A 12,893-nucleotide genomic window follows, 5' to 3' on the forward strand; every position below is an offset into this window, starting at 1 on the left:
ACGGGTCAGGGCTCTATTTTTAATTTTTTTGAGGAACCTCCAAACTCTTCTCCATAGTGGCTGGCTATACAGTTGACATTCCTACCAAGTGTACACAGTTCACTTTGCTCCACATTCTTGGCAATACTTACTTGATTTATTGATGACAGCCATTCCAATAGGTGTGAGGTGATATTTCATTGTGGTTTTCATTTGCATCTCCCTGATGATTAGTGATATTGAGCACCTTTTCTTGTACCTGTTGATCATTTGTATGTCTTCTTTGGAAAAATTATCTTAGGTCCTCTGTCCATTTTTAATTGAATTATTATTATTTTGCTATTGAGTTGCATGAGTTCCTTATATATTTTGGATAATAACACCTTACTGGATACATGATTTACAAGTATTTTCTCCCATTCTGTAGGGCTTCATTTTTGTGATTGTTTCTTTTGCTGTGCACATTAGCTTCCTTTTGCACATTAATAAATTGTGCTTCCATTGCCATTCAGTTATAAATATTGTGTAATTTCTGTTGAAATGTCTCCTTTAGCCCAAGAATAAAAGTGGTTTTCAGCTTCCATATGTCTTTCTTAGCTCTTTGACTATAAATTTTTAAATTTTAATTCTTAGTTCTTTATATAGCCACTTTATTAAGCTACTAAAAATTAAAATTACAAATTCATAATCAGAGAGCTAAGAAAGACATGTAAAAGATAACCAGTTGGCATAGAAAAATTGTTCTAGCAAAAAACAGCCATTTCCAGGTGTTTTAGAACCATCTAGATACAAAGTTATAATAAATAAGTATATTAAGTCAGAATTAGAATATTAAATAAAAAACTTTGCTAATTAGGTTACCAGTAACTCAGAATGTAAGATAATTTAAGAACTGGGATTTAAGTGCTATTAATTTCCTCTTTGGGTAACATGGCTGCAGGCACACTACACATTGTAGGTTTGGTTCCAGACCACAGCAATGAAGTATCACAATAGAGCGAGTCGTAATCTTTTTTGGTGGAGGGCCTTGCCTTCCATTTTTAAAACATGCAACATCTGTGAAGCAAAATAAAGTGAAGTATGTTGTGCTAATGTCTTAACACATCAGTACAAAGGCCAGACACCCTTGGCTCAAACAGATAAAATCATGTTGCAAAATAGCTCTAGAGCTTGGGATCGGGCTGAAGAGGTATTCTAGTGGAGAGCATATCCCTGCTCAGCCCCATTCCTGGACCCTTCCTGCTTCCCCCCACTCCCCTTCTCTTAAGACCCCTTCCTCTGTATATCACAGGCATCCAAATTCCTGTCTTGGTCTCTGTTTCCAGAAAACCCAACCTAAGACAAGGACTTAGGGAGCTTTTTTGAGATGATCCTTGTTGTCAATGACAGTGTGAGTAAATCAGGGGGAGACGACAGTCCCCCTACATGCTGCTATTCAGAACCGACCCACCCACAATGGGTTTGCACCTGAGCAGGTGAGATGCTAGCAGGAGGGCCCACTGGAATATGGGAAGGATATTCTGCCATGTTTTATAAGTGAGCACACATATATTGAATGTAAACTTATTTTACTGGTGGTAGTAAACAATCAGAGGATGACTATTCTGTAGTAGTAATAAATTTTCATAGTAGATATAATAGCAGAAGTCTTAGCCAAAACTCACAAGGGTTTTAATATCTCAGATGTGCGTATGTGTGCACATGCACACATAAATGTTAAGCATATGCTATATTCCCGCCGACAGCATTCTCCCTTACCTTTCCCGTTCTGCTTTGTTCTTGATAGATTTATCTTGGCTGATGGCTTTGCTATTTTCCATAGAAATCTTAGCCTGGTGTGCTCTCATTTCCTTGCTTTCCCTATGTATTAAAAATAAACAAATAAGGAGCGAGAGAATGGAGGTTAGTGTTTAATGGCTACAGAGGTTCAGTTGGAGAAGATGAAAAAGTTCTGGAGATGGATGGTGGTGATGGTGGCACAACCGTGTGAGTGTACTTAATGCTAGTTAAGAATGGTTAAAATGGTAAGTTTTCTGTTATAGGGCTTTAACTAAAATAGAAAAACTTAAAAACAAACAAAAATATTCCACATGTAACCAGGACTAGGTTCACTTTTTTTTCTTCATTATTGAGCTCTTGGAGTTGTTTTACACATGCGAAGGGGTGAAGGAGCTCCAATTTGTGAGCACACTTCTCCCTGAGGACAGTGGGACACCTTGTGGTGAAGCAACAGTGATGGGCTGAGAAGAAGAGATACCATGTCCATAAAATACAAGAATTTTCCAGCTTTGCCCCACATTTTTTGGGATCAGATGGCCTGGGGGAGAGAGAGAATGTCCCCACCCTCACAAGGGACTTTCCTGTTTTCTGACAGCCTGTGGGAATGAAGGGAGCCAAATGGTTTCAAATAAGCACAGGAAGTAGGAAAACGGGACGTTTATAGGCGAATGCTACTGTGTGTGCGAATGCACGTGTATGCAGGACAAAGACTCATATCTTCATATGATTTATGTGTACATTAAAGGCATGCAATTTAGAATATAAAAATGAATATCATTAGCAAAGATTCTTTTTCTGGAACCTATGCACATCTCCTTGAAGTGCTACCTGGAAACTTGTCACCAGGAAGTTGGGTTACCTGAGCGGTGTTTGTTCAGCAAAAGGCATGGTATACAACCCAAGTGCTCATGAAAGGATGAATGAAAAAAGATGATGTGATCTATCTATCTATCTATCTATCTATCTATCTATCTATCTATCCATCCATCTATCTATCTATCTATCTCTCTATCTACCTATTGATATATTAATCAGCTATAAGAAATGAAATATCGCTATTAGCAACTACCTGGATGGATCTTGAGAGTATTATGCTAAATGGAATAAGTCAGAAAAAAGGACAAAAACTGTGTGATTTCACTCATATGTAGACTATAAAACAAAACAAAACAAAACAAAACAAAACAAAATAACAAAGAAAATAACAAAACAAGCAAAAACAAACTCATAGATACAGACAACAGAACAGTGATTTCCAGAGGGAAGGGCAGTGGGTGGAGGGTGAATTGGGAAAAGGAGTCAAATATATGGTAACTGAGGGAAACTAGACTTCATGGGGAGCACGTAATAGAGTATACAGATGTTGAGTTATAACCTATATATTGTTATTAACTAATGTTACCTCAAAAAATGTAATTTTTTTTAAAAGGAAGGACCACCTGTAACAGGTACTTCAGTTGCAGACCTTAGGGCTACAGAAGCAGGAATAGGGCAACAAAGTCCTGGGCCCCAGAAAATGGCTCTTTGTAAACCAACCATTTCTTTATTCATTCATTCAACACTTATCAGTATCCAAACACTGCTGTCAGCAGTTAGGATTGATTAACCGAGAACAATAGCTGTGATGGTGAAAAAGAAACACAAACACAGGGTACTTGAGAACAAACTTATATGCTGCTGTTGCTTTGAAAAAAGGCCCTATCACAGATTTAATTTTTAAAGTAAATTAGTAACTAGGTATGGTCTCTTTAAATGACTTCCTAAGAAATGCAAGAATTAGTTTCTTTTGTTTTTTTTTCTTTTGAATGGTTCCTACTGTTGTGGGGTACAAAAATTTTTTTTAGTCAACTACAAAAATCTTTATTTAACTACAAAGAAGATTAGAAAAGAGTTCCATATTCTGTGAAGTGCCTTTGAATAGGGTAGACTCCTAAAACCTGGTATTGCTGCAATGGCCCAAGGCAGACCGATGAATAGACCTTTTTGTATACTGAATTGAAAGGATTTGCAAGGGAAAAAAGAAAAGACAACTTCTAATCCTATACAACGAGATAGAGTATAGTTGATCTCTGAACAACATGGAATTAAGGGTGCCGACCCCTGTACTATCCACATATAACTTTTGACTCCCCAAAATTTAACTACCAATAGACTGAAAGCCTTACTCATAACATAAACAGTTGGTTAACATATTGTTTGCATGCTAATTGTATTTTATACTGTATTCTTACAATCAAGTAAACTAGAGAAAAGAAAATGTTATTAAGAAAATCAGAAGTAAAAGAAAATACATTTACAGTACTGTATTTATTGAAAACAAAAACAAAAACAGGTATAAGTGACCCATGCAGTTCAAACGATGTTGATCAAAGGTCACCTGTATTATAAAGTAGTTAAGGTACAGAACATTAACCCTCAGGCCCTTATTTAGTTGTCTCAAATGAGGATTGGAAACTATGGCAAAAATACTTCATGCTCATATGGCCATATCTACCCCTCCAAAATAAGGTGGGGAATTTCATATAATTTATACATTTAGTATTTTTAAAGTTTCTTGTTTGATTTGTTTGTATAATGCTTCTCTTTCCTCCTCTTTCATGTGTATCAACAGGCCCTAACTGCGGCATGGAGTGGGCACTGAGGGAGAAGCAAGCACGCTGCAACAGAGCTGTGATCACAAGAAGTAACTGGCATAGCCCTGACCGGTTTGGCTCAGTGGATAGAGCATCGGCCTGCAGACTGGAGGGTCCCAGGTTCGATTCCGGTTAAGGGCATGTACCTTGGTTATGGGCACATCCCCAGTAGGGGGTGTGCAGGAAGCAGCTGATTGATGTTTCTCTCTCATTGATGTTTCTAACTCTCTAGCCCTCTCCTTTCCCCTCTGTAAAAAAATCAATAAAATATATTTAAAAAAAGAAAGAACTGGCATAAATATTCTTGGTTTGTGTGTGTGTGTGTGTGTGTGTGTGTGTGTGTGTGGGAGGGGGTCTAGTTTATCATTGGCAGGTAGTTTACATGTAATATTCAATTTGCTGAAGCACGGAGAGACCAAAATAAACTGATCCTTCTTTGCTGTTTCGTGATTAGGACTATCTTTCTAAAACTCACAGAAGTCCTAATAACGCAACAGGAGGGACTCTCCACCATCAGCCACAGGATCTGATCTCTCTGTAGCTAACAGCCACTGTTAACAGCCACTGTTAGCTAACAGCCACTGTTAGTTTAACAGCCACTGTTAGCTACAGAGAGATCAGTCTCAGTCTCTCTAGGGGCTTCGCTGGCTGGTCTTTACCTCCTTCTGTTTCTCCTCTTCCTCAGAGACTCCACATCACTTCCAAAGGCCACTTTGGAGGTGGCAGTGCTCTTCTGGGCTGGATGCTCTTTGTCCTGTCACACTGTTTACTGTGGATCACACACTGCTTGTCATTTGACTCAGATTCTCATGTGAGTGTTAATATTGTAACACGTGTAAGCCCTTGGATGGCAGAGGCCATTTCTTAGAGTTCATCTTGCTCATATCAGTCTTATGATATGATATACATGAAAGCTCCATAGTACAAGTCAAGTTGATTTTGCCTACTCCCTGAACTCACACGTGCAAAATTCGTGTTCTTTAAAAACTAGGAGCGCACTTTGGAAATGGCCAGCTCTCCTACCTGTCGTGGGACAGTTTCAGCTGCTGGGTTTGCTGTTCGTGGGCGTTGATCAGGAGCTTCCTCAGCAGCTCACACTGCTGGCTGAGGTGCAGGTCCCGGATTTCCTGCTCCTCAGCACTGTGGGTGTTGATCATTTCTGACCACTCCTTTGTGTGCTGCGCCACAATCTCTTTGACCTATGTAGGAAAGAGGGGATGGAGCCACCTGGAATTCTCAGATTTCAGGTATGAACAGCAAGCACAATAGGATTCATGCATTTTAGATCCCTCCCACCAATTTACTTGGTGAATAGGTGGACACCTATGACCTGCAAAAAAATAGGTACCAGTCAATGGGAATTAGGATGTAATTGCTTATTTTTAAATATCAATCACTTTGGCTCTAACTATGTAACGATGACCCATTATTTCACTGCCTAACTTTGCCTCTGCTGCTTTACCAGTCCTGTCAGAATCCCCTTCATCAGCTCGTGCTTTTCCAGGTTCACTCCACCAGGCCACAGGTCTGAAATGTGGGGGTGGGTTCTCTTATTCCTGCATCTTGACTTACTGTGTCAACCCTGCATCAATGCTCTTTGCAATGTGTTTTACAGCTTCCCTCATCAAGAGCCAGCGTCCATTTCCCCACCTCCTTGAATCTGGCTGACCTTGTCACGTGCTTTAGTCCTGAGCCAGTAGCAAATGTGATGCAAGCAGAGGCTTGAAAAGTGCTCTATCTGGAACCCCAAGCTGCCCTGTGACTGAGCCTGTGCTCCCTGCTGAAAGGTGAGAGGTCATGTAGGAAAAAGGAAGCAGCAGCCAGCTCAACAGCAGGTCTCTGAGGGAGGCCACCAATCCAGCTCGCTGTAGACACATGAGCCGAAATCCGTAGAAAAACCATCCAGTTGAGTATGGCAGCAAAAGCTAACTGGTAGTGGCCAAGGTTTCTACTTCCCTATTTATGCAAAGCATCTAAAAATCGTGGCATGTTGTACAGGCATTGATTCTCAAGCATTCCCGTTAAGAGAACATGAGAGAATGGGGAACAACTCTCAAAGACACACAGTTTACTGCTTCTATAGACTTCATGGCAGAACAGACACAGAATACACAGCAGCAGAGAGAACTTCAGCTCATCCATGTGGCTGGCGTGTGTAGATCAGGGCCACTGGGCTGGATGACAGAACTACATGCAGACATGGAGGTTGGCTGGTTTGACCAAGTGCTATAGTTGGGAGCTTTCTCTAAGAAGTTTTTTTGTTTGTTTGTTTTTATTAACCATTATCACTGGGTTAATTATTTATGTTCTTGACTGGAACTTAGCATTCACTTCTCCAAATGTCCACAAATTTAATTACGGTCTCCCAAACTCATATTTTCTTGTATCTTTGAGGAAATACAGGTAATTAGGCTTATCTCTTGGAATATAAACTATTGATTTTTTTTCTTATCACAAACTTGCACAGCAAAGTTAGGATGGAGTATCAGAGTTACTCAACCCCTTAGTCAAATGGTTTTCTGTCATATGTTTATTGTTACTTCCATAGGGAAGCATATTCTGTATTTTATACAGTATTTCCTTTGAGTGTATTCATTCAATGTTTAGCTTGATGCCTCTGAGGCAGAAAACAAACATTGTTAGCATATTTCTACAGACGAAGGAAAAGATGTTCCATGAAATGGCTTTTCTCTTACCCAGTAAGTCTGGGACCCTTTCTAGTCCCAGGATAATGTTATTTCTGATTTATGCTATATACCTTGGAAAAAATCACGAAGTATCTCTTGCAAGTTGCTGCTGTAAAAACAAGCATTTTCTTACCTTAGATTTGTGATCTGATGTCAATGTCTGAATTTTAATTTCTGTTTCTTTTTTCATTTCAAGACAATTACTTCCCCTAAAAATGGAAAATCACAAATGCGTGCCAGACGTTAGATATTTTCCCATTCCCATGGGCCTTTGCTACAAAGCTTTCTGATGAAGCCAGTTTGTTCATCAGATATGGGATGCCATGGCTCATTGGGCAACATCAATTTTTCTCGTAATAGATGCATACCTTACACAATTCTATATCGTGATTACTCAATTCAACCACTACACAAAGAGACACTTCAGACATAACAATTATGTCATTGTTAAGGGTCTGTGGTCAGAGTTTCCATTTTGGTTCCTGCTTTTCTTTGAGCTATTTTTCATTTATTCAATAAAATATTATTTGGGATAAAAACTGGGAAATAGGCCCTCAGCCTTGAAGTGAATTGTTAATTCTTCCATTTCGGTTGGAAAGCCAATTTTTTGTCTTTGACACATGCCAGTAAGGGAGAAAATAGCATTTCTTGGCATATTAGGGTGATTTGTGCTTCTTATTCTATTGTGATCAGAAAATATATACCAGGAAATTGCCCAGCAACCATTACTGTTTATTTTAGTGATTATTTTTCCCTTTTGTAATATCCATATCATTGCTGAAACCAGAACATGTTTTGACTTTCTGTCTTCAGCACAGATGCTCTGCAGCCTAAGTCAGAATGTGGCATTGTATTATTCACTGAGTGTGTCTCTGGGAGAAGCATTATTCTAAAAATGCTAGGTATCTCATCAAATCTATTACTTCTCAAAGGCTGGCACTCAGTATGTTTCTCCTCTTGTCTGTTATTCAGTAAGCTTGCAGCATTAGATAAACATTCCCCTGGCTTAGTTCTGGAGACAAAATCTTTCACAGTAAATGCAATGATCGATTTCATTCAAGTTTTCTCTGTGGCACAAGCTAAACATTCTTGAAACCTTAAAAATCAAAAACTGCATTTTTGAGTGCATCAACCTTATTATTATTTTCTGGCTATGCAAAATTATTTCTGTAGTTTCAAATCTTCTCAGCTTTAGCGTGTCCTTCCTTTTCCCCCCGTTCACCTCCAAGATACTTGAGTGGGAAACACATGAGAGACACAGTTATTCTGTCATTAACCAACAGCTGTAGAACTTGAACAAAGCTCCTCTTTCCTACTTTAATTATTCCTTGCAGCTGTACGAGTCTCTTATTTTCCAGAAATAATTTCTTAAGAATACTTTTTTCTTGATATCAGAGGAAGCAGGAGAGAGATATAGAAACATCAATGATGAGAATAATTGATCAGCTGCCTCTTGCATGCCCCCTACTGGGGATTGAGTCTGCAACCCAGGCATGTGGCCTGAAAGGGTATCAAACTGTGACCTCCTGGTTCATGGGTTGACGCTCAACCACTGAGCCACACTGGTCGAGCCAGGAATAATTTTTAATGATGGAAACAGAGTTAGGACAAAGTTCCTCCTTGGCCTAAATAGGCAGCTAAATTATGGAAGAGACAAAATATAAAAAGGCAAAGGCTTCTAGAAGGAAATAAACATTATTACCCCTTCTTCTTCATTGCCTTCTCTAGGATTTTCTCATGGGTCGACTTCTCTTTGTCATACTGTGCCACAATTTTGTCAACTTGCGTGCAGTGTAGCTTCTGCATGGTGCTGTGCTCCTGAACAAGAAGGATTGTCAGTTACTAGTTGGACTCAGTGCGGCTGATACACTGTACCCCATGTGTCGCTGGCATCATTTTCACCAGCTTTCTCAGAGGATTGGTTTGGAAATTAAGGAGTGATTGAGTCTGGGAACTGGAAGAACTTCCCAAGTCCCATGCAACATATTAGCAGTCTTTTGTACAGGCATATCCCCAACAAGGAAGTCTCTAGCCTCAGTCGAATGAACACTCCCACCTCAAAAGACAGCCCTGCCCACCATTGGGCAGCACGGACCATCCCAAAGTCCTTTCTTCTGCACATTTATGTCTCCACAGAATTTCCACCCATTCATCTTTGTTCTGCTATCTGAGATAGTCTATTGTCCCTTCCCCATATTGGTCCTCAAATACCCAAGTTCAGTTGTCATATTTCTTTTAAAAAATATTATTAATTAAAGTATAGTTAACATACAATATCATGTTTAAGTTTTGGATGTACAATAGAGCGATTTGACATTTACATATTTTATGAAATTACTACCATGACAAGTCTAGTAACCATGTGTCACCATACAAAGTTATTACAATATTATTGACTATTTGAGGAGCCATATTTCTTCTCATTTATATGCTAAATATAACTATTCATCATTTGATATGACTTCTAAACACCTGGCACATTTGGGAAAGTCTTAAAAATCATCATTACACATGAGAATTGGCAACGTAGTTGTTTGTTTTTTGTGTTTTAAAAAAATATATATGTAATTTATTTCAGAGAGAAAGGGAGAGGGAGAGAGAGAGATAGAAACATCAATGATGAGAGAGAATTATTGATTGGTTGCCTCCTGCACACTCCACACTGGGGATTGAGCCCGCAGCCCGGGCATTTGCCATGACCAGGAATTGAACAGTGACCTCCTGGTTCATAGGTCAATGCTCAGCCACTGAGCCACAGCCATGCCAGCTGGGCCTTAGTTGTGACTGTCAGCTGATTTCAAATCTCTTTCACCAGCATTCTGGAAGGTGACAGTGTCCAGGAGCTCTGGTTTTCAGCCTTAAAGATATTTAACCTATTTCCCATCTGCTTCATTCAATCACTGAAATTGAGTTTGCAATGCCTTGAAAATAAGTATTGCTCTATAACCATTCTTTCCTCCTCATAATTTTCCCACAGCCAGTGACTTATCTGAAATCAGATTTCCTTAGTTGCTCAGCCCCCCAAACCTAGAGGCAATCAGTACAATAAGTAATATCCAACTCTAAAATGATACTTGGTATTATATCCTAGTCTTACTCTTGAGAAACTTAGAGAAATCAAATGGCATTTGAGACTGAAATGGATAGATGTTGTTCAGGTTTTATAACCATGCCCACAGTCATATTTCCTTTTGCTTATTTTTTTAAGTGAGTGACTTAATTAAATATATAATTTTCTTCCTAAGGTAGGCTTGACTTAAAGCAAAACTAATTTATGAACATCTCTAAAAGTTTTGATAAAATATAAAGGTGGAAAGGATTTTTAACTTTACCAAGATTTCCTTAATTTCCCAGCCCTGTTAGTAAATTAATGCAAGACTTGATCTACCATTTGTTCATACATATATTCTTCAGAAATGCATGGGTACATAAGGTCCCTGCATTCTTGTCTGGTGGATAAACACCTTTGGGAAAATTCATGGAGAGAATGGTGCTGGAAGGGGGCAAGTTCTCAGAACAGGTATTGACAATGGAGACAAGCCAGGTAGTTCAAGTGGATGTTATCTTGCTGTGGATTTGGGGGGGTCAAGGAGTTACATGTAATGGTGTTTTGCTTAATTTGTTGTTGCAACAGCAATTAAATCCAGCCATATTATCAATGTGTGTTCTCTGCTATGGTATAAACACATTTCAGTTAGGATTTCCTGCAACATGGCATTGGGTTAAGGACTTGGGTTCTTTAGTCTCAAATCCTGGGACAAGTCACCTACCCTCTCAGTCTGTTCATCTTTTCACTGGGACAGTGATACCTATTTCATAGGGTTGTTAGGATTAAAAGTAAATATAATATTGCCCAGCTGGTGTGGCTCAGAGGTTGAGCATCTAAGCAAATGGTTGATAAACTGCCAAAAGGGCCACATTTATTCTCCCTCTGTATCCATCCCCCTTTGAAATGTGACCTTGTGACTCTTATTGTCAAGAGACAAGAGTCAAATTCCTTGAATCTGGGCCAGCCTATGACTTGCATTAGCCAGGAGAATGAGGTGGACTTCCTGGTGTGCCAGTTCTGAGTTGCAGCCTCAAGAAACCCTGTCTGCTTCTGGTTGGTCTCTAGGGACCCTTGCCCCATGGACAAGCCTGGACTCTCTGCTAGAAGGTGAGAGACCACATAGAGCATTGAGGAAGGAGCTCAGCAGAGGTCTTCCTAAGTCAGCCAGCCCTCTGTCCCAAATCGGCCACCACCAGTCGAACTGGTAGTAACGGCTAATGCATGAGTGAACCCAGCTCCTGCTGATCCAGCCCAAACTGCTGACCCACAAAATTGTGAGCTAAATTAATGGTTGTTGTTTTAAGTCAATATTCACATATATCTTTTATCTTAGAAGTTGCTTCAGATGAAACGGTAGAAGATGTTAGAAAGTATTACAGACTGAAAAATCACTGGAAGTCTATAGACAGGAAAGTCTAATTATTTGAAAATAATTATTTGCAAAGCCTCATGGACAATTCAAGTAGATGAAAAGCAGTTTAGTCTTAACAACATTAACTAGTTGTATTACTCTGGACAAAGGACTCACCTCTCTGGATTTCATTTTATTCATGTCTAAAATGCAGATAGTATTATGGGATAATATGAGGATTTGAGAATATATGTAAAATGTGTGACACAAAAGTGGCATTAAATAGATGTTAATGTTGTTGGTAGTAGTAGTTTTCTATAAAAAATTACAGAATTCAGAGTTCATAAATTACACTGCCAAAGCAAGCTGAATAAGAGGGGACTTCTGTTAATTTAATATGGGAGAAGGAATTCATTCATAAGCTGATAACCATACACTTGTAACTTGAACTTCTGCAGTACACGCAGATATGAAAAACAGCCCATGAAGTGCATTCCCTGCTCCAAAATCCTTCTGAAAAGCATTCTAAAAAGCAACAAACTATGCTCATTTTACTGTGACAATTTAGCTCTGTTACCTTAAAGCCTTCCTCCAAAAAATGCACACTACACTGTTAAAAAAGCCCACTTAAGTCCATTTAGGCACTTAAAATCTTCCTTTAGGTTTTGCTTTTATATTAATGTGGAACTCCCAGAAGCTCAAGGTTGTCCTCTGCAAAAATAAATTAAATAAATAAAATAAAATAAAGCAACTTGGATTCTCTTATCCATCTAGGGTTTGCTGGTTACTAAATAATATGAGTATTTCCCGTCAACAGCGTGAAGAAAATGAAAGGAATGAAGCGCAATGACATCTGAGGTGGAGAAAAAGAGCCACTAAAGTCACCTCTAAATTATTTCACAGAAAAATAATTTTCAACTGTTATAGATTAAATATTTATGCTCCCCCCTCAAATCCAGATGTTGAATCTTAAACCTCAATGTGACAGAATTTGGAGATAGGGAGTGATTAGGCCATGAGCTTGGAGCCCTCATGAATGGGATTAGTGCCCTTATAAGAAGAGACAGGAGAGAGAGGACAGCCCTCTCCACCACATGAGGATCCAACAGGAGTTCACCTTAAAACAGAAAGGGGACTCTCATCAGCTACTGAATCTGCTGCACCTTGATATTGGACTTCCAGCCTCCGGGACTGTGAGAAATAAATGTTTGTAGTTTGAGCCACCTGGTCTGTGGTAGCTTGTTACAGCAGCCCACGCTAAGACATCATCTTTGCCACTTTTCTGAGTAAGCAAATAGGACTGAGTCAGTTTAAACTTAAAGGTTTAGACAAGGAATCAGCAGACAACTCTGCTCAGTATTATGTAGGCCAAGTTCTAAAGAATTAAGGAGCATCCTTCTTTAGTAGCCAGTATA

At 39.2% G+C, this 12,893-nt stretch overlaps 1 protein-coding gene across 5 annotated transcripts in view; it reads right to left on the minus strand.

The window, feature by feature from the left end:
- Positions 1 to 12,893, minus strand: part of PLCB4 (phospholipase C beta 4) — a 382,602-nt gene that overhangs the window by 11,305 nt on the left and 358,404 nt on the right. For all 5 annotated transcript variants that reach the window (XM_079783902.1, XM_079783900.1, XM_079783901.1 and 2 more), the window contains 4 exons: positions 8,781 to 8,896; positions 7,212 to 7,287; positions 5,415 to 5,590; positions 1,738 to 1,839 (listed from right to left, as the gene is read on the minus strand). In XM_079783902.1, coding sequence (XP_079640028.1) covers positions 1,738 to 1,839; positions 5,415 to 5,590; positions 7,212 to 7,287; positions 8,781 to 8,896 — 470 coding nt within the window. The remainder of the gene's footprint in view (positions 1 to 1,737; positions 1,840 to 5,414; positions 5,591 to 7,211; positions 7,288 to 8,780; positions 8,897 to 12,893) is intronic.

The sequence above is a fragment of the Cnephaeus nilssonii genome (assembly GCF_951640355.1).
Source record: "Cnephaeus nilssonii genome assembly, chromosome: 11".
Taxonomy (NCBI): Eukaryota; Metazoa; Chordata; class Mammalia; order Chiroptera; family Vespertilionidae; genus Cnephaeus; species Cnephaeus nilssonii.